This window comes from Mobula hypostoma, chromosome 6, assembly GCF_963921235.1.
Source record: "Mobula hypostoma chromosome 6, sMobHyp1.1, whole genome shotgun sequence".
NCBI lineage: Eukaryota > Metazoa > Chordata > Chondrichthyes > Myliobatiformes > Myliobatidae > Mobula > Mobula hypostoma.
In genome coordinates, this window is record NC_086102.1 from 49,608,931 (window position 1) to 49,635,042 (window position 26,112).

At 40.7% G+C, this 26,112-nt stretch overlaps 2 protein-coding genes across 3 annotated transcripts in view; one reads left to right on the plus strand and one right to left on the minus strand.

The window, feature by feature from the left end:
* usp9 (ubiquitin specific peptidase 9) overlaps positions 1–9,943 on the minus strand; it is a 280,005-nt gene extending 270,062 nt beyond the window's left edge. The window contains exon 1 of one of the 2 annotated variants that reach the window (XM_063050799.1): positions 9,807–9,943. The gene's annotated coding sequence lies outside the window, so the exon portion shown is untranslated. The remainder of the gene's footprint in view (positions 1–9,806) is intronic. The other variant, XM_063050801.1, reaches the window with a different exon arrangement.
* Positions 9,944–10,017: 74 nt separating this feature from the next.
* med14 (mediator complex subunit 14) overlaps positions 10,018–26,112 on the plus strand; it is a 65,576-nt gene continuing 49,481 nt past the window's right edge. The window contains exons 1-8 of the mRNA XM_063050806.1: positions 10,018–10,407; positions 15,172–15,198; positions 15,705–15,810; positions 18,215–18,388; positions 19,240–19,369; positions 21,031–21,159; positions 23,157–23,264; positions 24,262–24,394. Of these exons, the coding sequence (XP_062906876.1) occupies positions 10,241–10,407; positions 15,172–15,198; positions 15,705–15,810; positions 18,215–18,388; positions 19,240–19,369; positions 21,031–21,159; positions 23,157–23,264; positions 24,262–24,394 (974 nt within the window). The 5' untranslated portion in view covers positions 10,018–10,240. The remainder of the gene's footprint in view (positions 10,408–15,171; positions 15,199–15,704; positions 15,811–18,214; positions 18,389–19,239; positions 19,370–21,030; positions 21,160–23,156; positions 23,265–24,261; positions 24,395–26,112) is intronic.

The window sequence follows — 26,112 nt, forward strand, 5'->3', positions numbered from 1 at the left end:
TCATTCTGTCCAGCTGCAACATTCCAATGATACCTCAAACAAGTTTGAAGAACAGCACTCGTTAGGTTTACAACTTCAGCTGGTAGCTCTGTTATTTCCATAAGACATTGGAGCAGAATTAGGCCATTCAGCCCATCGAGCCTGTTTCGCCATTCCATCATGGCTGATCCCGGATCCCACTCAATCCCATACACCCGCCTTCTCGCCATATGCTTTGGTGCCCCAACCGATCAGGAAACTTTCAACTTCTGCCTTAAACGTACCCACGGACTTGGCCTCCACTGCAGTCTGTGGAAGAGCATTCCACAAATTCAATACTCTCTGGCTAAAAAAATTCTTCCTTACCTCTGTTCTAAAGGGTTGCCCCTCAATTTTGAGGCCGTGCACTCTAGTTCTGGATGTCCCCACCATAGGAAACATCGTCTACACATCCACCCTATCTAGTCCATTCAATATTTGGTAGGTTTCAATAGAAGTCCCCTGCATTCTTCTAAATTCCAGTGTGTACAAGCCCAAAGCTGCCAAATGCTCCTCATATGTTAACCTTTTATTCCCAGAATCATCCTCATGAACCTCCTCTCAAATCCCTCCAATGACAACACAACCTTTCTGAGATATGGCGCCCAAGACTGTTGACAATACTCCCAAGTGCAGCCTGACTAGTGTCTTATAAAGCTTCAGCATTATCTCCTTGCTTCTGTATTCTATTCCCCTTGAAATAAATGCCAACATTGAATTTGGCTTCTTTCCCACAGACTCAACCTGTAAATTAACCTTTTGGGAGTCTTGCACAAGGACTCCTAAGTCCCTCTACACCTCCGATGTTTCCAGTTACAACTGCTTTAGACCCAACTACAGCACTTTCTTCTCCCAGCACCAAATCTAACTGAATTTCTCTCACTGGAATGGCAGAGAAAGTTGAGAAAGGCAATGCACATGTCCATAAATAGTCAATATTTTGCAGGGTCAGAGGCATTATTCAAACAGAAGAGTGAATTAAGAATTGATCAGTAAGAGCAGGTGATAAAGAACAAATAACAAAGGACAACAGAAGGGCATCAGCATTAGGTCAACATTCAATTATTCTTAATGGGCAAATATGGAAAGCAATGAGAATAGACTGATAGGGAAGTAGCCACAGAAAAGTGTAAAGGAAGCAAAAGACAAGCAGAAAGGAAGTCAGGGTGGAATTTAGTTTGAAATTATGGATAGGGAAAGATTAGACATTGAATTTCCTTAACTGTAAGAGGAGCTAAACCATTCCTAATTCTGTGTCCAGAGGTGGAAGTGTTAATCCATTTCAGTCCTCAGTGCTTTTTCCTCTTGGTTTGAGAGCATCATGCAGGTTGGTTTCACATCAAGTTAGAGTTTGTAATAAGTTGTTTCTATTTTATGATTAGAAAAGGCGTTAGAGTTTGTAATAAGTTGTTTCTATTTTATGATTAGAAAAGGCATTAAGTTCTTGTTGTTTTTATAAATGATGAATTGCTGCTTAAAGAGAGGAAGAAGGCCAAAGCAGTTCTTCATGGAGCTAACTATGAAACAACATGGCAGGATCTTTTCATCCTTATTAAATGCTGGTAAAAATTGACCTTGCCGTTGATTCGGTAGTTGCAAGAGCTCCCACCAATCATGATTTCCCACATCGTTCTTCCCCCGCCCTCCTTGCCATTGAAAAAGGATGCATCTGAAACAATAACACGAGGAAATCTGCAGATGCTGAAAATTCAAGCAACACACGTCAAAGTTGCTGGTGAACGCAGCAGGCCAGGCAGCATCTCTAGGAAGAGGTACAGTCGACGTTTCGGGCTGAGACCCTTCGTCACGACTAACTGAAAGAAGAGCTAGTAAGAGATTTGAAAGTGGGAGGGGAAGGGGGAGATCCAAAATGATAGGAGAAGACAGGAAGGAGAGGGATGGAGCCAAGAGCTGGACAGGTGATTGGCAAAAGGGATATGAGAGGATCATGGGACAGGAGGCCTAGGGAGAAAGAAAAGGGGGAGAGGGGAAAACCCCAGAGGATGGGCAAAGGGTATAGTGGGAGGGACAGAGGGAGAAAAAGGAGTGAGAGAAAAAGAATGTGTGTATATAAATAAATAACAGATGGGGTACGAGGGGGAGGTGGGGCATTAGCGGAAGTTAGAGAAGTCGATGTTCATGCCATCAGGTTGGAGGCTACCCAGACGGAATATAAGGTGTTGTTCCTCCAACCTGAGTGTGGCTTCATCTTTACAGTAGAGGAGGCCGTGGATAGACATGTCAGAATGGGAATGGGACGTGGAATTAAAAAGTGTGGCCACTGGGAGATCCTGCTTTCTCTGGCAGACAGAGCATAGGTGTTCAGCAAAACGATCTCCCAGTCTGTGTCGGGTCTCGCTAATATATAGAAGGCCACATCGGGAGCACCGGATGCAGTATATCACCCCTTCCGACTCACAGGTGAAGTGTCACCTCACCTGGAAAGACTGTCTGGGGCCCTGAATGGTGGTAAGGGAGGAAGTGTAAGGGCATGTGTAGCAGTTTTTCCGCTTACAAGGTTAAGTGCCAGGAGGGAGATCGGTGGAGAGGGATGGGGGGAACGGATGGACAAGGGAGTCGCGTAGGAAGTGATCCCTGCAGAAAGCCGGGGTGGGAGGGAGGGAAAGACGTGCTTAGTGGTGGGATCCCGTTGGGGTGGCAGAAGTTACGGAGAATAATATGTTGGACCCAGAGGCTGGTGGGGTGGTAGGTGAGGACAAGGGGAACCCTATTCCTAGTGGGGTGGCGGGGGGATGGAATGAGAGCAGATGTGCATGAAATGGGGGAGATGCATTTGAGAGCAGCGTTGACGGTGGAGGAAGGGAAGCCCCTTTCTTTAAAAAAGGAAGACATCTCCCTCGTCCCAGAATGGAAAGCCTCATCCTGAGAGCAGATACGGCAGAGACGGAGGAATTGCGAGAAGGGGAAGGCATTTTTGCAAGAGACAGGGTGAGAAGAGGAATAGTCCAGATAGCTGAGAGAGTCAGTAGGCTTATAGTAGACATCAGTAGATGAGCTGTCTCCAGAGACAGAGACAGAAAGATCTAGAAAGGGGAGGGAGGTGTCGGAAATGGACCAGGTAAACTTGAGGGCAGGGTGAAAGTTGGAGGCAAAGTTAATGAAGTCAACGAGCTCAGCATGCATGCAGGAAGCAGCACCAATGCAGTCGTCGATGTAGTGAAGGAAAAGTCGGGGACAGATACCAGAATAGGTTTGGAACATGGACTGTTCCACAAAGCCAATGAAAAGGCAGGCATAGCTAGGACCCATACAGGTGCCCAAAGCTACACCTTTAGTTTTGAGGAAGTGGGAGGAGCCAAAGGAGAAATTATTAAGAGTAAGGACTAATTCCACTAGACGGAGCAGAGTGGTGGTAGAGAGGAACTGGTTAGGTCTGGAATCCAAAAAGAAGCAAAGAGCTTTGAGACCTTCCTGATTGGGGATGGAAGTATATAGGGACTGGACATCCATGGTGAAAATAAAGTGGTGGGGGCCAGGGAACTTAAAATCATCGAAAAGTTTAAGAGCGTGAGAAGTGTCACGAACATAGGTGGGAAGGGATTGAACAAGGGGGGATAAAACAGTGTCGAGGAATGCAGAAATGAGTTCGGTGGGGCAGGAGCAAGCTGAGACAATAGGTCTACCAGGACAGGCAGGTTTGTGGATCTTGGGTAGGAGGTAGAAACGGGAAGTGCGGGGTATGGAAACTATAAGGTTGGTAGAAGTGGATGGGAGATCCCCTGAGCAGATAAAATCGGTGATGGTATGGGAGACAATGGCCTGGTGCTCCTTAGTGGGGTCACGATCAAGGGGTAAATAAGAGGAGGTATCCGCGAATTGTCGCTGTGCCTCAGCAAGGTAGAGGTCAGTACGCCAGACTACAACAGCAGCCCCATTATCGGCGGGTTTTATAGTAAGGTTAGGATTAGTGCGGAGGGAGTGGAGAGCAGAGCGTTCGGAAGGAGTGAGGTTGGAATGGGAACAAGGTGCGGTGAAGTCGAGACAGTTGATGTCCTGTCGGCAGTTAGCAATAAAGAGATCCAGAGCAGGCAGAAGACCAGAGCGGGGTGTCCATGAAGAGGAAGGTTGAAGACGGGAGAAGGGATCATCAGTGGGGGTGGGAGAATCCTTGCCCAAGAAATAGGCTTGGCGACAGAGCCAGCGGAAGAAGAGTTCAGCATCATGGCGAACGCAGAACTCGCTGAGGTGTGGGCGAAGGGGGACAAAGGTGAGGCCCTTACTGAGTACAGAGCGTTCTGCCTCAGACAGTTGAAGGTCGGAAGGGATGGTAAAGACCCGGCACGGATGAGAGCTGGGATCAGAGGGGGGAGGGGGGAGGCTGGGGGTGTCAGTGAAGAGGGGAGGGTTGGGGTGAGAGGAAGAAGGAGCCTCTGAGGGCCCAGGAGCTGACGGTGGGATCTGAGGGAGACGGGGTTGCAGAGTGGTGGTGGGGGAAGGGGAGACGGGAGTCACAATAGCAGCACATAAAGGCCCGGCCTCCACCATCAACTCTGCTCTCAAATGCATCTCCCCCATTTCATGCACATCTGCTCTCACTCCATCCTCCTGCCACCCCACTAGGAAGAGGGTTCCCCTGGTCCTCACCTACCACCCTGCCAGCCTCCGGGTCCAACATATTATTCTCCATAACTTCCGCCACCTCCAATGGGATCCCACCACTAAGCACATCTTTCCCTCCCCGCCTCTGCTTTCCGCAGGGATCGCTCCCTACGCGACTCCCTTGTCCATTTGTCCCCCCTATCCCTCCCCACTGATCTCCCTCCTGGCACTTATCCTTGTAGGCGGAACAAGTGCTACACATGCCCTTACACTTCCTCCCTTACCACCATTCAGGACCCCAGACAGTCCTTCCAGGTGAGGCGACACTTCACCTGTGAGTCGGCTGGGGTGATATACTGCATCCGGTGCTCCCAGTGTGGCCTTTTATATATTGGCGAGACCCGACGCAGACTGGGAGATCGTTTCGCTGAACACCTACGCTCTGTCCACCAGAGAAAGCAGGATCTCCCAGTGGCCACACATTTTAATTTCATGTCCCATTCCCATTCTGATATGTCTATCCACGGCCTCCTCTACTGTAAAGATGAAGCCACACTCAGGTTGGAGGAACAACACCTTATATTCCGTCTGGGTAGCCTCCAACCTGGTGGCATGAACATTGACTTCTCAAACTTCCACTAATGCCCCACCTCCCCCTCATACCCCATCCGTTATTTATTTATATACACACACATTCTTTTTCTCTCTCTCCTTTTTCTCCCTCCGTCCCTCTTTCTATACCCCTTGCCCATCCTCTGGGTTTTTCCCCCCTCCCCCTTTTCTTTCTCCCTAGGCTTCCTGTCCCATGATCCTCTCATATCCCTTTTGCCCATCACCTGTCCTGCTCTTGGCTCCATCCCTCCCCCTCCTGTCTTCTCCTATCATTTTGGATCTCTCCCTCCCCCTCCCACTTTCAAATCTCTTACTAGCTCTTCTTTCAGTTAGTCCTGACGAAGGGTCTCGGCCCGAAACATCGACTGTACCTCTTCCTAGAGATGCTGCCTGGCCTGCTGCGTACACCAGCGACTTTGATGTGTGTTATCTGAGTTTGTTTACGGAAAGTGTTGTCATTTGCACACATTTGGAGAGGAATTACTTCTTTTATGTTCACTCAGGGTTGGCATTTGTTTCAGCAGAGTATTGATAGGTGATTGACTAGCAGATGGCAATCTTCCGCTAAAGGGGGTGGGGGCAATTGTGGTGTGAATTATGCACTTTGAGATGGGTCGCGTCACTTTTCCCACATATTAGGAGGGCAGTTTCCCTGAACTATGTTGGGAAGGTCATATTGGTTGGAACATATTTGTTGCTGTATAATATTAGTGTGGGCAGCAGTGCGGATGCATTGTATTTTGATCTGCTATTAATGGATAGTCAGTTGTTGCAGGCTTTATATTTATTTGGTGTGGTTGGTTTTCCTCACTTGCCAATACCCTCTGCATTCTGACAAAAGTTGTTTGGTTTCATTCACCTTTTTCATAGCTTCATGTCTATATTAAATCTGTCTACATTTGACTTAAGTGTGGATAGTTAACACTTTGAAAGATCATTCATGTGTTTATTTAACACTTGTTTTAGTTTTCCTTTGTATGGGTTCTGTTAAAATGTGATAGCTTCTTCTGTCCTACGCTAGGGATTGCGATTTTTTTTTGGGTTGATCTTATCTTTACATGCTTAGCCATGTAATCTTTGGTGCCAACCCTGTGCTTTCAATGTACCCCCACATAATAATTTTAAATTAGTAACCACAGGAGCAGTATCTGGAGAATCATAAGCTCACTTTGTTTCAGTGCATAATTTAGCAACTGAAAAACAGGATGGAGTGGTAAAGTAAAGGCATCCGTTAGTCTTGCGAGTCAAAGTCTCCAGGGCGCAGGCCTGGGCAAAGTTGTATGGAAGACCAGCAGTTGCCCATGCTGCAAGTCTCCCCTCTTCACGACACCGATGTTGTCCAAGGGAAGGGCATTAGGACCCATAGAGTTTGGCACCAGTGTCGTCGCAGAGCAGTGTGTGATTAAGTGCCTTGCTCAAGGACACAACACGTTCCCTCGGCTGGGGCTCAAACTCACGGCCTTCAGGTGGCTAGTCCAATGCCTTAACCACTTGGCCACGTGCCCACAACACGTGGGCATGATGGAGTGGATGATCTCACAATATGCCACACCATGTTGCTTAGCTCAAAAAATTTGTTCCCCCTCCCCATACAAATGGAGTCAACAGGGACTCAAGTGAATCAGAGCAGCAATGAAAGTTAAGCGTTATGAAAAGCATCAGATTGACAACTGTAGAGGAAATTGAGTGAAATAAAATCAGATACAGAAAGAGAAAAAGGGAAGGAGAGATTAAACTACCAAAAAGGAATACAAATGGAAACAATAAAATTTATTAAAAAACAAATTACAATATGTAGGTCTGATAGATTGTTTATATTATTTCCTTTCTGGGTCAGAGTTTGAGTAGCATTGCAGGAGGATAAACCTTAACTTTGAATAGATGCTGTTAAATTATAATCCTAACTTTGTATTAAGTTTATTTTGCAATTACTATTAACAATTAAATGGAGTAATTTCATGCAAGTCACCTGGTAATTGTGATTAATCTGCTGTTTATTCGACAGCTTGAAACATACTCTGGCACTGATTCTTGTTTACTTTGACATTTCCTCAGAAAGGGTTCCAGAGGTTTGCTGAGTCAGCCAGCTCCATCACAGACACAACCCTCCCCACTAACAAGGACATCTTCCTGAGGCAGTGCCTCGAGAAGACAATATCCATCATTAAGGACGCACTCCATCCAGTAAATAGCCTCCTCTCATTATTACCATGAAGGGAAACAGGAGCCTGAAGACTCACACTCATTGTTTACAGAACAACTTCTTCCCCTATGCCATCAGATTTCTGAACGATCCACAAACTCTACCTTGTTATTCCTCTTTTGCACTATTTATTTCAGCAACTTTTAGCAAATTTTTATGTTTTGCACCGTACTGCTGCTGCAAAGCAACAAATTTCACAGCATATGTCAGTGATAATAAACCAGATCCTGATTCTAATCATACAATGGTGGTTTTGATTGTTACTCCAAGTAACTACTCAAATTTACAAATTCAGTTTAGTTTTCTGAATACTGTTAGCTCACTTTTAAAATTACATTGATTAGCCACAAACATAATTCATAAAAATGAAAAAAAAAACAGTAAATACCAAATATCCAAATCAAAGACTATTGGTATCCAGCGCATTTTTGTTGATTGAGGCAAAACATCCGATAATTCTTACAAAAGTGGCTGAACAGTTAATAAAACTATTTAACAAACTAACAAAATCCAGAAACAGTAAATACTCCCAGTATGTGAGCAATCTATCATCACCTGCTCTCACTCTCTATGGAAATTATACAGTTTCTATATTTATCTTTGCACAGGCACCTGAGCAGTTATTGTTCTACACAAAATAAGTAGTGTTTGCTTGTCGTTCTTAACCAATTATATATGTCCAGTTAAATTCAATTTGCTCGAAACTTAATCCAAGGTTTAAATGTCAACATGCGGTATTTCCAGAGATCATTCACAATGTCTCTAAGACTCTGACAGAGGTACCTTGCATTTGTTCTATTTTTCTGGCACTTATTGTTCAAAATATTATAGAATTTTTTTAATTGTGCTGTATCAATCTCAACAATGAAACTATTCCCCACATACAAATCTTAGCAGTTTACTAGTAATGCCTTTCAAAATATTAAACAGCCCAAGTCTTTCAAAGAAGTATTATCTGGAAAATCTGAAGCAGTTTTCTAAAGAGATATTATGACCAAAGGATGAAAAACTGGCAGGGAGGTTTAGGTGGAATATTCCCTTGTGTAAAACATGCATGTTTAAAGGCACAGCTGCTAATGGTGATTGAAACTGATTATTCAGAATCCAGAACAAGAGAAAAGTGCAGATGATATGAAAGGCTGTAAATCTGGGTAGGTGGAGCATGATAAAGATATTGGATAGATTTGAATACAAGAATATATTATTGGAGCAATGCCAGATCCAAAAACAACATACATGTCAAGGTGAGCGTGTTCTGGTTTACAACTTTTTTGTTTTTAATTTCAGATTTCCAGCAACTGTCATTTTGCTACTGAAATGGTTTTTCCTTAGACCCTACCCAGCAGGACATTCTCTCTTCCCCTCTCTTCCATTTGGCAGAAGATACAAAAGCCTGGATACAGAAGCTACCATCAGGCTCAAGGACAATTTCTACCCCACTGTTATAAAACTATTAAATAGCTCTCCCGTGTGATAAGATGGACTCTTGATCTCACAATCTACTTTGCTATAATCTTGCACCTTATTGTTTACCTGTACTGCACTTTATCTGTAGAAGTTACACTTTATTCTGTATTTCTATTACTTTACTTTGATACAACTCATTTCACTATGTAATGATTTGGTCTTTATGAACAGTATGCAAGATATCCACTGTATCTCGACACATGAAGCATAATAAACTAATTCTAATTCCTGTGTGAAAAAGAACTTAACAGGCCAGGCAGCATCTAGGGAAAGAAAAAGTTAACATTTCAAATTGAAGACTCTTTATCCAATTCAGAGGCACTTGTGAGAAAATCACATCACCAGAGCAATTAATATTCAAGACAGTTGCAGGATGAAAGTATAGTCAGGACAGCAGTGGTCAAGTTTGTGCTTGCCCTATCCTTGAGATGGAGAATAGTGAGACATCAAGAAAAGAAAGATCAAATGATAGACCACATGAAGGTGAGAACAGGTTGAAAAATGGCAGCAAAAAAATGAAATTTGAATTCTATAAGAAGGCAAAAAAGCAGCTGTAAATATACTGGGAAAAGTGCTGAGAAAGAGGGTTCAAATAAAACTGAAACAAAAACTATTCTGCGTGTCCTACGATTAGACGTGTATAGCTTGGAGCCATTCAAGTTCCATGACTACATCTTTGATCCATCTCGTGGAGGATGGAAAGGCCTTGCTATCGAGAGGCGAATGGCTCCCCGGATCGTCGAATTGGCTGGTCCAGTTTAGTCTCCAGCCAATGGTGAACCTACCAGTAATATTGATGTGGTGGGGGGGAGGGGGGTGTAAGAAGAACCTGGCAATGGTAATGTTTTACAATCCTAGGGTATTATTAGTTTGGGATTATTTGGCTTTTAATTCTACTCACCTAAATGAAAAGCCTCGAATGAGAAATTACATATAAAGTGCATACCAATTATATAAAAAAGTACAGTCTCCTCTTTGCAGGTTAGCTTTGACATCAAAAATCCTTGTCACGAGTAATCTTACACACTCAGATCGTCCAGTCATTAAGAGATCTTCTGCTGAGCTTCCTCATCTGCTCCTGAGAAGGAAAATCAACAACTGTAATGTTTACTGGGTATCCCCCGAGTTTCCTTCCGGGTCACCACCCACATTTACTTCCCGATTCATGGCAATATGGCGGGCCCTGTTGAGTAGGATTTGTTGCTGTTTAACGAGCGCGAAAAATAATATTCCAGCCAATCTGCTGTGGAAGGGAAAATAAATCAATGTGGACCGTAGTCATACAACGAGAGCGACCCACCCACTGACTGCCGGTGAACGGACCAGATTTGACGGCCGTGTCTGGAGAGGGGGCGTTGGGATCAGGGCTCCGAGTGGAAAATGGCCCCGGTTCAGGTGGAGAGTTCCCAGCTGGTGTCCGGGGGCGGCCCTACCTCGGGGCCGGCAGCAGCCGCCGCCGTGGCCGCCAACCCTGGAGTACGCCTCAGCATGTTGATCGATTTCCTTCTGCAGAGAACCTACCATGAAATTACGGTGCTGGCTGACCTGTAAGTACGAAGAGTAACCGCGACTGATAGGCACGCTTCCTTCAGCCCGCTCTTAGTTCTCACTGCCAACTGTTCATCATTTGATTTGATTATCATTTCAAATTGGAAATCAGTCGTGTCCACTTTTAGATGCAGCTTGTGTTTATTTTTGTTCCAGGCTGCGCTGTCGAGCACTGTTGGTAACATCAGTCGGTTTACTCTAACTCAGAGATCCAACTACATTTCTAAGCTGTTTATTTTTAGAAATTCAATTTGTGTTAAATAACGTCATAATTAACAGTAGGGTCAAAGCGACGTAAAACAGACCATCCGGTTTTCGAGGCTATGAGATGACAGTTCTTAAAATAATGGAAATCAAAGATTGACAGACTATCCATCATTAGTTGCAGACCTCCAAAACCTGTTTCCGTCGTCTCTTGTACTTTATCTTTTAGGATATGATCCTACATAAGTTAGCTGTTTCCCAGATTTTATGTAAGCCAATAGCCATATTAAATTCTCCAGTGAATTTTGCATCCCTCAGTTGTTGTGGAGGTCCAGAGATGAAATTCGCAATTTCACCTTGCATCATCAAATCCAGAAAATTTTCTGCTTATGATTAAGATATTTATTTAATTTGATATTGGGGATGAGCCTGAGTGTATCCACATGTGCAATTACCTAGGTGATTGAAGGAATCTCAGTTAAAGTAAACAAAATATGTGGGTAGAGTGTTTTAGTTGATATAATTTTGTATATTATATAGTTTTTTTTTAATGTGTGCTTTATCTCATCTAACTGGCCAACTGTAAAAGTTGTGTACTGATTGCTAGGTATTCTGATGTTAATATAAATATGGTTAATTCCTTAACATTAACACTGATTCACTCTCATTTTCCTCCATGCTGTTTCTCAAGAGCTATCAGGCTTCTTACTTGAGCATACTATTGTTACCCAATGGTCATTGGTATTTCTGAGGACACAACAATTATGTTGTCTTGATTTGTGAATTCTCAGTATTTCCTTCTCATGCTCTTATTGTCCCTAGTTTCTTCTCTTGTTAATCTTACAAAGCAACTATGCTAACAATCATAAATTTTTAAAAAACAGGATTGAGCTCTGCCATACATTAAGATCATGGCTTATAATTCATTCAGATCTACTTTCCTGCGCAAACACTTATAACACTCATTATTCTTAATTAATGGAGCAGAAAGATCAATCTTTGTTCATTTTTTGTCTTGAATATACTCAGCAACTGAATCTTCACAGCATTCTTAGATTGAGAATTGAAAAGACTATCTTCTTTGTGAGATTTCTTCTCATCTCTTGTCTTGAATGATCAACCTTTGGTTTACAAAACTCAAGCCAGAGCAAACATCAATTCTGCATTTAGAGCAACACACACTAAATGCTGGGGGAGCTCAGAAGGTCAGGCAGCATTCATGGAAATGAATAGATCGTCAACATTTTGGGTCAAGACTCAAGTCCTGAAGAAAGGTCTCAACTCAAAATATTGGCTATCTCTTAATTTCCATAGATGCTGCCTGACCTGCTGAGTTCCTCCAGCATTTGTGTGTGTTGCTTTGGATTTCCAGCATCTGCTGACTTCATCGTGTTTAAGATTCTGCATTTATTCTGTCAAGCTCTAAACTCAAGCATATATCCTTTTAGGGCAAACCCATGATCCCAGGAATCAATTCGGTGAACCTTCAGCACTTTACCTCCATTGTAAAAATATCCTTACTTAGGTAGGAAGATCAGACCCATTGCAATATTCAAAATTTATTATGATCTGGGTTGTATATAATCGGAGCAAAAAGTCTCTATGCTTGTACCTGAATTCCTTAACAGTAAAGGCCTAACGATCTGTTGTTACTTGCATGTTAATTTTCAATCATTCACGAAGGAAATACAGAGTCAGTTGAACACCAACACCTTTTAACATCTGACCCTTCAAAAAATGCATTCCTTTTCTATTTTTACCAGATTTGATTAACTCCACATGCCAGATAGAATATCAGATTGAGAACCTTTCCTATTTATTAAACTTATCTATATCTTATCAACTTAATTTTTTTAAATCAAAAGCCAACTTAGATCTGTTCCCTGTGAAGCTGCAGTTAGGGACGTTTTCAACCTGAACGATGGCTGTTTTGCGCATTAATCATCTCATTCCGCAGTCCATGGTATATCACTCGAATATAATCCTCTCTAACTGTATTTAATAATCTATTTTGTGTAGTCTTTTCAAAGGCCCAAATTCTGGTGCTCCTCATCAAATGTACTATTCTAGACACCCAACAGGGATAATTAATTATTCCGTTACTTTTGCTAATAGCTGTGGTTAATTATTAGTATGCAGTACAACATTACGAACAATTGTAAATTTAACTTATCAGAATTAGTGGAAGGGGTTTATTTTATGATGTAGCGTCATAGAGCAATACAACATAGATATGGGCCATGGTGTCAACATATATTCATGCTGTGTGATAAATCAATGGGCTTGATAATTGATTGAGGTAAAATTGTTCCTTTTAATTTAATAGTAACATCAACAGCCTTCTGTAACAAGTTTGGGCTCAGTTACAAAATATCTGCTGTGTTCTGAATGGATAGCGAAATGATTAAACAAGCAACAATTTCAGTATTTCTCTCTGAGGTTTCTGTTCTGCAAATCAAAACAGATTGGTGGATAGGGGTGTGAAAGGAAATGAAAAATGTATTACTTGTTAATCACAGTGCTCAGTAATTCAGGTTAAGTTTACTTCAGTATGGATCCCATAATAAATAGTACGTGGTTATTCTTTTCCAACTTCAAGTTTGTCATTCAACCACACGTGGATACCCATGAATACAGCCAAAAGAAACAACGTTTCTCTGCAGCAAAGTTTTGAAACACAATACCAAGTCATACACAGTACAAGACACATATAACACATAGAAGATAGCAAACACATATAAGATATCAGCAAAATACAGTCACACAAAACTATATAGTCCAAGATACTAAGTCCATGAATGTTGCAGCAGTCCGCCACGCAAACAATGGGGTCAGCACCAACTCCAGCTTGGAGTCCACACCACACTGCCCCCGGCACTCTGGTGAAGTGCACCGACTCCAAAGCCTCTCTTCTGGGCGTAAACCCCAGCTCGAGGCCTAGTCCTTGCTGTGACAGAGGCAAAGCAGCTCGCCTGCCATCCGCCAATAAATCAGTGAATCGGATTTGAAGCAACCCACATTAACAATGTCCAACAAGGTGTTGTGATCACAAGAAAAGCAACTAAGGTGATCACTTGCTGCTAGACTGCACACTGCCTTCGTGCATCAACTCCCCCAGTGCCTCTCTGATGCAGGCAGCAGTGTGATCTGCACCATGTCCAGCTCCTCGGTTTCTCTGCCAACCAGCAACTTGCTGATGGTGTAGAACTGCAGTACTTTAAGTTCTTAATGCCCAGTGGGGTCTTGCGATCATAACAAAGACATTTTGCAAAAAGCAATATTGATTTTGGTTGGCCCCATAGAAGCCACCGTGTCTGACCTCGCCACTATCTTACAATCTTAATGTATAATGCTATTTCCTATTATATCATCCATGAATGTTGTTATTAAATTATGTTTAAAAGTAAATACAATTCTGAGATTTTCAGCACCTGATGTCTCATGAAATGAATTTTTTTTTAAAATACAGATATCAAATAGCTGAAATAAAAACAGAAAATGCTGAAAATACTCAGTAGGTCAGGCAGCTTATATGAAAAGAGAAATGGTTAATGTTTCATGTCCAGGATTCTACTGTTTCCAGCATTTTCTGTTTTTGTGTCTTTACATTTGACTTTTTCTTTCAAAAAAAGTCTTACCATTTTAAATTAAAAGAGAATGAAGAAGATGCCCTATTCAAGCACAGCTTTTCTGCCCCAAGACGAAAGAGAAGTATGACTTTATGCAGATAGTAATACTTGATTTTTTTTAAAGTTTGGATAGGACTTTAAAATTTATTGAGGTGCTTACATGCTTGAGGTAGAAGACACTATGGCTGGTATGTCGATGCTTTGCTCTTCTTTCTCTTATTGGAAAATACACAGCCATCTTTATTATTTGAAGTAGTCTGAAAGCTAATTGGACCAAAATTAAAGCTGATGGTCCTTTGAGTAAAAGCTTTCTCATAAAGAATAAATTTACAGATGTAATTAATTTTATTAGCCTGAGATCCATCTAAAATAAGTTTTTAAGTGGTTGAACATATTCAGTTACACATTTTATTTGCTGATAAGCTTTCCTTTTTATGTTAACTAACCAACTTTTAGTGGCATAAACATGGTTTCTAAAAGAACAAGTCCTTAACATGAAATAAAATTCTATTTATTTCAGCCAAAGTAATAATTATCTATGACTTTTTAAAAATAATGTATCATTCACTGAGATAAAATATGATTTGCTTATTAGTCCATTCAGGGTTTACAATTTTTGATGACAGTACTTCCCTAAAGTGTTTGAGGGATTTGAAGATTTAGCTACATAATTTTTTGGGAAGTTTCCTTAGAGCATAATTTTGCATTTATCATGGTAATTTGTTTTAACTTTTAGTGTTTTTTTTAAAAAAACATGGCGAAGTTCCTTAAGATGCTTTTCTGTGTCATGAATGCTATATAAATGTAGTCTGGAGTTATCAATGGATAGAGTGTTCAGCTAAAATATTATTTTCATTTTCATCTGATTTTAAAACATTAGCAAAACTTTGTAAAACTTTTCAGCAAGTAACTGAATTTTTTTTTTCCCAGGTTACCTCGCAAGACTGACATGGAACGGTAAATGACCTTTCTTTGTAGTTTTGTGTAGATTTTGTTTTATATTTAAATATATTGTTTATACGTTTAAAGATTAAGTAAATATCTAGAGATTTTCATGAATTTACCATCATTTTGCTAAATTGGAGAAAAAATTGTAGTACTGTAGTACTAACAATAAGCAATGGAGTTACAATTGATCTAACTTCTGTTGATATGACAAGAAGTGTCCTATTAAGGGCACTGAACAAGGATGTGTCCAAAGGCATTTAGTCCAAGAATCTTGGGTTGGACAAAACTGATATAAGTACAGAAAGGAATTATTACCAGAGTTACTGTCAATTTTCTTTGGACATGATGACTTAAGACATGAAAGTAAGTTAACTGACTGCAATAAATATTGTTGAACCACTAAAAATCTTGGTTGACAATTACAAAGTCATAAGTTTAGTTCACTTTTTCTATTCAAAAAAATCTTTTTTTAATGGAAGTTTGAAAAATTAAACATGATATTTTTAAATTAACAGGAAAATTGAGATAGTGCAGTTTGCTAGCCGAACACGTCAACTTTTTGTTCGTTTGTTGGCATTGGTAAAATGGGCAAGTAATGCTGGGAAGGTGGAAAAATGTGCGGTAAGTCCACTAATGCTTCATGATGCATAACTCAAAAGATACTTTTATGCAGGGTAATCAGTTAATTTGTTTTTACTTTGATTTTTCCTAGACTTGCTTGTTGCGTTTTCACGTACTGGTGTCCTGCACACCTAATACTTCACTGTGTCCAAATATAGCTATTATATATGCTGAATAGTTATTTGCAGAAGCCTGTGAAGAGTGCATTCTTGCCTTAAAGAGTTTGGGGACATCTAGATGCAGATAAGGTCTCAGGACCTGTATTTGCATCTAGAGGAGTTAATTGTTAACAATGTAGCTTTTTTGCCTGGATATTTGCTAAACTTCTTGCTGCAAAATACTTTAACCATGAGCTATGTAGAGATTTGCAAGTTCATAGCAAATATTGAATAAAAAGTCATTTTGCCCAGGCAATTGTCTGAATTACCATGAAGCTATTGAGTTGAGTATAGAGACTGTCACAACACACTGACTTGCCTTCATGCTTCAGTCTTTTAGCAGGCCAGCACTGATAGCTTCTGCCAATCCCAAGCTCAAAAAAATGTTTGTTATTTATAATATACAACACCATACAGCCCTTATTGCTGGGGAAAAGCTCCATTCGATGTAGGTTAACATTTTCTTTGTATCCTGGATAATGGACTACCTGACTGGGAGACCACAGTTTGTGTGGCTTTGGAGCTGTGTGTCAGACATGGCTATTAGCAGCACTGGGGCCCCACAGGGGACTGTATTGGCTCCCTTCCTGTTTACCCTGTATACGTTGGACTTTAGATACAACAGTGAGTCATGTCATCTGCAGAAATTCTCTGATGACTCAGCAATAGTTTGGTGTATAAAGGGAGAATGGGAGGATGAATACAGGGCCCTGGTGGAGGACTTTGTCAAATGCTGCAAGCTGCGTCATCTGCAGCTCAACATCAGTACGACAAGGGAGATGGTGATGGACTTTAGGAAGACCAATCCTGTACTGCTCCCTGTTACTATTAATGGTGAGGATGTAAATGTGGTGAGGACCGACAAGTACCTGGGGGAGCACCTGGAATACAGACTTGAGTGGAGCACCAATACAGAGGCTGTGCATAAGAAGGGTCAGAGCCACCTCTACTTCCCGAGGAGACTGAGGTCCTCTGGAGTATGCAGGTCTCTCCTTCATATGTTCTCCCAGTCGGTTGTCACCAGTACAGTCTTCTATGCAGTGGTGTGCTGGGGCAATGGCATCAGCACAGGTGATGCGAACATGTGCAATAAACTAGAAAGGCTGGCTCTGTTTTAGGAGTCAAACTGAACACACTGGAGGTTGTGGTAGAGCAAAGGACCCTACGGAAAATCCTGGCAATTCTGATAATGTTTCTCACCCTCTGCGTGGCTTGGCTGAACAGAGGAGCACTTTTAGCAATAGATTACTGTGCTGCTCCAAAGAGCGCTATATGAGGACATTCTTTCCTTGCTAGTAGGCTCTGTAATGAGTCAATCTATTAGCTGAGGAAGTGATTACCCCCTCCTGCTAGACTGTTTGAGGTAACTTTTTTTTTCTTTCTTTTCTAATATTTGTATATCTGTGCACTTGTAATGCTACTGTGACATTGTAATTTCCTTTGGGATCAGTAAAGTATCTATCTTATCTATGTCTAAAAGTAAAATATTGCAGATGGTGAAAATCTGAAATAAAGAATGGTCTGGAAGTGCCAAGTTGGATAGCATCCAGAGAGAAAAGGGAGTCAATGCTTTAATTGGAGCTTAATTGTCACTCCAGATTCTAGCATTTGCAGTCAATCATATCTCCAGAGCTTGAGTTTTAATTTGTACTTTCAGTTCTTGAATATATTTAATTTCTATTACTTGATTTGCTTGTAGAGCTCTACCTTTTTATTTTAAACTAACAAACTTTTGATGATTTAAATATAGTTCCTAGAGGACCACATCTTTTACATGAAATAAAATTCCATTTGTGACCAGCTGAAGTGACTTAATTGCAACTTTTTTTAAGTATCATATCATTAAGAAATAATATCCAATTTAGTTTTCTTATGAAATGGGAGTGAGATGTGAAAGTGGAAGAATTCATGAGCACACCATACTGTTCAAGAATATCCTTCTGGCAAGTAATGCGTGTGTTTAAATTTGGGTTTGTTGTTTTATTCCAAGAACCAAAGGTGCATTAATTGCAATGATCAGTGAAAATGTGTACTTGAATGGATGTTTTTCAGGGATTCTTGCACCTTGTCTCTCTCTAAAGGTTCTCTGGAGAAATAACTCTTAGATTATTAAAATTTTTCCTGATAGATTTGATTTATTGTAGTTTTTATTGAGTTCCTAAGGTTGTGTTTGAAAACAGATCCTTAAGTTCTGCTGAAATTTAATTATATTTATTCTTCATTTTTTTTCCTATGTTTCCATATAGATGATATCAAATTTCTTAGATCAGCAGGCATTCATCTTTGTTGACACTGCTGATCGAATGGCATCATTGGCAAGAGATGCTCTGGTTCATGCTCGCTTACCAAGCTTTGCGATTCCATTTGCCATTGATGTCCTTACGACAGGATCATACCCTCGACTGCCTACTTGTATTCGGGTAAGCCCTTAAACTAAGCAGATAATAACATGAATGGTGTTTTATTTATCGTTGTTTCCTTTGTTCTATTAAATAAATTACAACACAAAATAATCAACCAAGATAGTTTTTGTTTTAGTTTAAAGACATCCGTTAGTCTTGTGAGACCATGGATCTGCGCCTGGAAAGTCTCCACTCGCCAGGGCGCAGGCCTGGGCAAGGTTTTTATGGAAGACCAGCAGTTACCCATGCTGCAAGTCTCCCCTCTCCAGGACACCGATGTTGTCCAAGGAAAGGACAAGGGCCGATACAGCTTGGCACTAGTGTCGTTGCAGAGCACTATGTGGTTAAGTGCCTTGTTTCAGTTTATACTTGCTTAAAAGTATTTTCATTTGTATTAGTTTGACTTTGAAATAATGAATGAATTTGACTTAGAAAAATGAAGACTTAGATACAATTTTTTTTAAAGTTCAGACATTAAATATCCATACTGAAATCTTTGATATATTAATACTCACAAAATAATTCAAAAGAAAATTTTTCTGTTTATGGGGATAGTACATGGCAAGAGTCTATAGTGAAATGCATTGTAATATGCGCTTTTTTAAAAGAAAAATTCTTTTGAAGAAGTTACCTTTTCAATAAAATTATTAAGAATTGGATATGTTGACAGAATTTGTTTTTTTTCTACCTGCTTATATTGCAGAAAAGATCAGATTAGGCCATCCTGCTAACTTGCTGTTGAAGTTGATAACCATTGTGTGGACATTTATGTTTAAAGGCACAATTTTTTAAAATATAATTTATATTTATCTTAAATTGTTACAATTGCAACATGGCTTCAAATTATGTTTGTTGTAAATTGCCAATAGGATAAAATCATTCCTCCAAATCCAATAACAAAAAGTGAAAAACAATCCACACTGCATCAGCTCAATCAGATTTTGAGACATCGACTAGTGACAACAGATCTGCCTCCACAACTAGCAAACCTTACAGTTGGTAAGAATTTTATTCAGTTTGGTATTAATTGAGATTTTTCTATGGGAGAAAAGACACAAGTTTTCACTCATTAAATACTTAAACAGTTGTGGAATTCATTTTGCACAAATGGTTGTGTGGTTAAAGGCTTTTGGCTTCTCAAACAACATTTTCAATTGTGAATGTCCTGAAAGTTTCATCAACACGCACCTCAGGGCCAGCTACAAATAATTGACACAACCAGAAAATGTCCCCTATGTTCCCACTCTGCCTCCTGCCAGTCAGGCAATCTTCCATCCAAGCTAGTATCTTTCATGTAATACCATAGGTCCTATCTTGTTTAGCAGCTTTGTGTGCAGCATTTTGTTAAAGACCTTCTGAAAATCCAAGTAAACAATATCCACTGATTCTTTGACTATCCTACCTATTACTTCCTCAGAGAATTCCAACCTATTATTCAGGCAGTATTTCCCCTTGAGGAAACAATGCTAACTTTGGCCTATTTTAGCAGTTGCCTCCAAGTACCCCGAAACATTATCCAAGGGACTCTTAGCATTTTGCAACCACAGAAGTCAGCTAACTCGCCTATTATTTCCTGCCTTTTTTCTTGTTCCCTTCTTAAAGTGTGGACTGATATTTATAATTTTCCAGTCATCCAGAATCTAGTGATTCTTGAAAGAATCAACAACCTCTTTCAGAACTCTGGGGTGCAGTCCATCTGATTCAGGTGACTTATCTACTTTCAGACTTTTCAGCTTCCCAAGAAGTGAGTGATTACACTCACTTCTGCCTTCTGACTCTCTCAAATTTCTGGCATACTGCTGATGTCCACAGTGAAGACTTATGCAAAGTACTTATTCAGTTCATCCGCTATTTCATTGCCCCCAATATTACTTCTCCAGTGTAATTTCTGATGTTTTTTCTATCTCTCCCCCCCCTCCCCTCTCCCCCCCCTCTCCATCTCCATCTCCCCCCTCCCACTTCTCTGTCTATACACATACACACAAACTTTCGGTTTCCCCTTTTCTATTTTTGGCTAGCTTACATTCATATTTTTAGTAATGAAGAGCTTCCATGATATTATGTACATTTTTGATCTTCATTAACAGTATTCAGAAGTATTGTTTGCTTAATATTAGACATTGAGTACCTTTAGAAATCTGAGTTTACTTCTGAAGGTTAAACCCTGGATTTCCTTGTGTCTGTACATGAAAATGAAGGTTTAAGTAAACTAATCTACATTACTTTGTTTAAAATGGTAAATCATGAAACAGTTTTCTCACAGTATGTATGTCCCTTTTTGAAAGTAATACATGGAGTTGGAATCACTTGCTTAAATAAGATTTTGTGTACTTTAATTCACACTTCGATACTGACATGATTTTAGAAATGGTAAATATTTAAGTCATAGCATATACTGTGATTGTACAAATAAAATAATTTATTTTTTGTTATTTGTAATCATTTTGAAATGTTGTATAGAAAGATAGAAAAAGAACGCATGTACTGAATGACCTAGTAAGCCTAAAACTGAAATACATCAAGGTTAGCATTTTAAAGTCTTTCCTATGTCATCATTTAGATTGAATAAAGCTGGTTTTAGCCAATTATTTTAAATTAGTTTAGAATTCTTAAGTTAGAATGAAAATTCTCATGTTAAAATTCTGGCCTTTTCTTCAAAGCCAATGGACGTGTTAAGTTTCGTGTTGAAGGTGAATTTGAAGCTACACTTACGGTGATGGGCGATGATCCCGAAATTCCCTGGCGACTCCTCAAGCTGGAAGTGCTAGTTGAAGATAAGGAAACGGGAGGTAATTTGCTATTCATCATAATGTACAAATATTCACTGAAAGTAATTAGAAGTAACAACATTATCGCACATCTGTTGGAAATTTATTTGGCTGTTCGCATTTTGTGGTTTGGCTTTGTCAAACGAAAGTTAACCTTCCATTTTATTTTCTATTTGGTCCCTGCTTCAATAATAACTTAAAAATTACTTACGTGAAAAGTGATTGGCACCATGATTCTTTGCAATTTATTTTATAATCATTGCTTTAGTACAATTAATTATCCTTACCATTTGCAAGATTTTTGTACAAATTTGGTTAAACATTCGTCAAAGTTGCTGGTGAACGCCGCAGGCCAAGCAGCATCTCTAGGAAGAGGTGCAGTCGACGTTTCAGGCCGAGACCCTTCGTCAGGACTAACTGAAGGAAGAGTGAGTAAGGGATTTGAAAGCTGGAGGGGGAGGGGGAGATGCAAAATGATAGGAGAAGACAGGAGGGGGAGGGATAGAGCCAAGAGCTGGGCAGGTGATAGGCAAAAGGGGATACGAGAGGATCATGGGACAGGAGGTCCGGGAAGAAAGACAAGGGGGGGGGACCCAGAGGATGGGCAAGAGGTATATTCAGAGGGACAGAGGGAGAAAAAGGAGAGTGAGAGAAAGAATGTGTGCATAAAAATGAGTAACAGATGGAGTACGAGGGGGAGGTGGGGCCTTAGCGGAAGTTAGAGAAGTCGATGTTGATGCCATCAGGTTGGAGGCTACCCAGACGGAATTCTTCCTTTTTTAAAGAAAGGGGCTTCCCTTCCTCCACTATCAACTCTGCTCTTAAACGCATCTCCCCCATTTCACGTACATCTGCTCTCACTCCATCCTCCCGCCACCCTACTAGGAATAGGGTTCCCCTGGTCCTCACCTACCACCCCACCAGCCTCCGGGTCCAACATATTATTCTCTGTAACTTCCGCCACCTCCAACGGGATCCCACCACTAAGCACATCTTTCCCTCCCCCCCTCTCTCTGCATTCCGCAGGGATCGCTCCCTACACAACTCCCTTGTCCATTCGTTCCCCCCCATCCCTCCCCACTGATCTCCCTCCTGGCACTTATCCGTGTAAGCGGAACAAGTGCTACACATGCCCTTACACTTCCTCCCTTACCACCATTCAGGGCCCCAAACAGTCCTTCCAGGTGAGGCAACACTTCACCTGTGAGTCGACTGGGGTGATATACTGCGTCCGGTGCTCCCGATGTGACCTTTTATATATTGGTGAGACCCGACGCAGACTGGGAGACCGCTTTGCTGAACATCTACGCTCTGTCCACCAGAGAAAGCAGGATCTGCCAGTGGCCACACATTTTAATTTCACATCCCATTCCCATTCTGACATGTCTATCCACGGCCTCCTCTACTGTAAAGATGAAGCCACACTCAGGTTGGAGGAACAACACCTTATATTCCGTCTGGGTAGCCTCCAACCTGATGGCATGAACATCGACTTCTCTAACTTCCGCTAAGGCCCCACCTCCCCCTCGTACCCCATCTGTTACTTATTTTTATGCACACATTCTTTCTCTCACTCTCCTTTTTCTCCCTCTGTCCCTCTGAATATACCTCTTGCCCATCCTCTGGGTCCCCCCCCACCCTCCTTGTCTTTCTTTCTGGACCTCCTGTCCCATGATCCTCTCATATCCCTTTTGCCTATCACCTGTCCAGCTCTTGGCTCTATCCCTCCCCCTCCTGTCTTCTCCTATCATTTTGGATCTCCCCCTCCCCCTCCAACTATCAAATCCCTTACTCACTCTTCGTTCAGTTAGTCCTGACGAAGGGTCTCGGCCTGAAACGTCGACTGCACCTCTTCCTATAGATGCTGCCTGGCCTGCTGCGTTCACCAGCAACTTTGATGTGTGTTACTTTAATAGTTCAGTCATTTATTATATATGAAAAGATTACCAATTTGATTTTACTCTTATTGCACATACCTTCCTGGTAGTTTGTTTACTGTCTTTTTGTTCTTATTTCAGATGGTCGTGCTCTTGTTCATAGTATGCAGATCAATTTTATTCATCGTCTGGTACAGTCCAGACTGTTTGCTGATGAGAAACCTCTACAAGATATGTACAACTGTTTACGTATCCAAATGGTTTTTGAAGAGGCTGAATATGCTAGGGGCTTGTCACTGAATATTTCCATTATAGATACAATGTACAATTTTTCGAAGTTGATCATTGCAAACTTTTAATATGTTTCTTTATTGAACCAGTGCTGAAGTATACCTTAAATAATAGTGGCCAAAGTTACTAAAATAGTTAACAGTCATACATACCAAAAAGAACTGTTGCATAACTTTATCCTTTTAATATGAATTTATAAAAACTTAAGTATTCTTAATGCTTTTTTCAGAGTTTTTTTTCAGTCACTGCTATTTCATAGTACTTTTTCCCCCCACGCCTCAGACCACCGCTTTGCCTTGGTTTGTACTGTTTGAGTTATTGTTGTAAGCAATTGTGATTGATCCAGTTTGGTGTGTTTCATTTGCTCTCACTCTGGTATCCAGTATGTTGGGAAAACTACTCTTGTAGTGGATGACCTAAGCTTTCAGTTGATACATTTTCATTCCCCTTGCTCCAACCAGTTAGAAGGTTGAGAAACAACACCTCATCTTCCAAGTAACATGAGCAACACTTAACTGAAAGTCAAAGCTACAAGTGCTGGAAATCTGAAATAAAAACAAAATGCTAGGAGCACTCAACAGATCACACAGCTTCTGGGGAAAAAGGAAACAGCATAACATTATTGATGAACAGTCTTTGTTCTGAAAGTTTAACTCTTGAGAGCTTGTGGCATTTTATTCCTTTATATTTATCTTTAAGTTGGCACTGTGAGACTTGAATTATCCCACTAGTCTTTCCCTTTGCTCTCCTCTTACTACTTTTTAAAATTTAAACATTGGGTTATTTCTCATTTTCCTCACACATTAATTCAGTTTCTCTCTTCACAAATATTTGCACAAGAAAAGTTTCTTTGTTGATATTCATTTTGCTAACTAGAAGATAATATTGTGACTCTGCAGCATCAATAATTATTTTCCATTTCAGCTTTTAAGAATTCCTTAACCCTTTATCTCAGATTCATTCTGTCTGTCACTGCAATTGGAAGTTTTGCACTCACAGGCCCAGATGCTAATCCGCGAACGTTGGGGTGATCTTGTTCAAGTCGAACGATATCAACCTGGAAAGTGCCTGACTTTGGTTGTTTGGAAGTGAGTAACTCATAGTTATGTTCTAGGTTTAAGTTTTTCAGATATTCAAGTCATTTACTTGTGTGAGCACAGAAGTATTGTATTAAAATTAAGTTAGCTTCATGCACACATTGACTTATTTTACAATTTGCAAATTCTTTTTACAAACATGGTGAGGATGAAGATGGCAATGTACTACACTAGATTATTCATGTACAGTCGGCCCTCCTTATCTGCGAGGGATTGGTTCTGGGACCCCTCGTGGATACCAAAAAACGTGGATGCTCAAGTCCCTTATTCAACCTGGCTCAATGCGGTGGACCTTAGGACCCAGCGGAACCCCGGATCTTATTTAACCTGTCTTAGTGCGGTGGACATTAGGACCCGGCGGCAGAGCTCTGAATCCACAGTGTTTATGTTCACAAAAATGCTCACGATTGAAAATAAAGTGGAAATAATAAAGCGATCAGAAAGAGGTGAAACGCCATCAGTCATTGGAAAAGCATTAGGCTACAGTCGGTCAACGATCGGAACAATTTTAAAGGATAAAGTGAGAAAGGCCCTGCCCCAATGAAAGCTACAATTATTACAAAGCAACGCAGTGGTTTAATTATTGGGCTTTGGGTTTTTGATCCCTCACATCAACCCGGCACGGATGGAGAGCGCTCGGGAGTGGTCTGACACTGGATCGAACTCTGTTCCCGAGCCCGGCGCTGAAACTTACGTTTCTTAAGTGTTTTATATGCATAGAAAGATAAAATATATACTATATACTGAGACAAACGTTTGACTAACTGACAATAAATAATACCGGATGTACCTGTGCCGATTTACTTAGTAAGAGAGCTTCAGGGTTTTTTTTGATCCTGATCCATGATAACCTACGCACATCCTCCCGTATACTTTAAATCATCTCTAGATTACTTATAATACCTAATACAATGTAAATGCTGTGTAAAATAGTTGTTATACTGCATTGTTTAGGGAATAATGACAAGAAAAAAGTCTGTACATACTCGAACAACAAGTGCTGGAAGAGCACTTCCGGGTTTTCGTGATTCGCGGTTGGTTGAATTCACGCATGTGGAACTCGCAGATAAGGAGGGCCGACTGTATTACATATTTCAACATTTTCACCCCTGTCCTGGTATTTGAGATCTCACTTGTCAATGCTTGTGGATAAAGCTCTCTCACCCTCTTTCAGCTGACAGTAATAGCAGAAAATGCAGTAACACTCAGCAATTCAGGCAGCATCTCGACAAATTTAAAATAACACTTGGGTCTCATGTCAGCATTTCAGGTCTGAAGAAGAGCGTTAAACCAGAAATATTAACTTTAACTCTGGTTCTCTCTCTGTCTGACATGAGTATTTACTACTTTCAGATTTCTGTATTTGGTTTGTTAAAAATCTGCTCCTTCATTTGCCACTTGTCATTTAATCATCACTTCCTACTGTATCATGAACTTTACTTTTTTTAGTTTAGCTCTGCTACTCCTTTCTTCCCCCACCCCACCCACCCTCTTCTGCACTTAAAATACAAACTTGTATATTTCATCAGAACTGGGAAGAGTTTAAAAAAGCTAAGATTTTTGACCAGAAACTGAAGAGTGCTGACTAGCGTAGGATTGTACATTGCACCTGGGAGTATATTGAAACAGTGACCTAGGAATACAAGTGCATTGTTCATTGAAAGCAAGTGGACAGGGTAGTGAAAACTCACTTAGCATACTGGACTTCA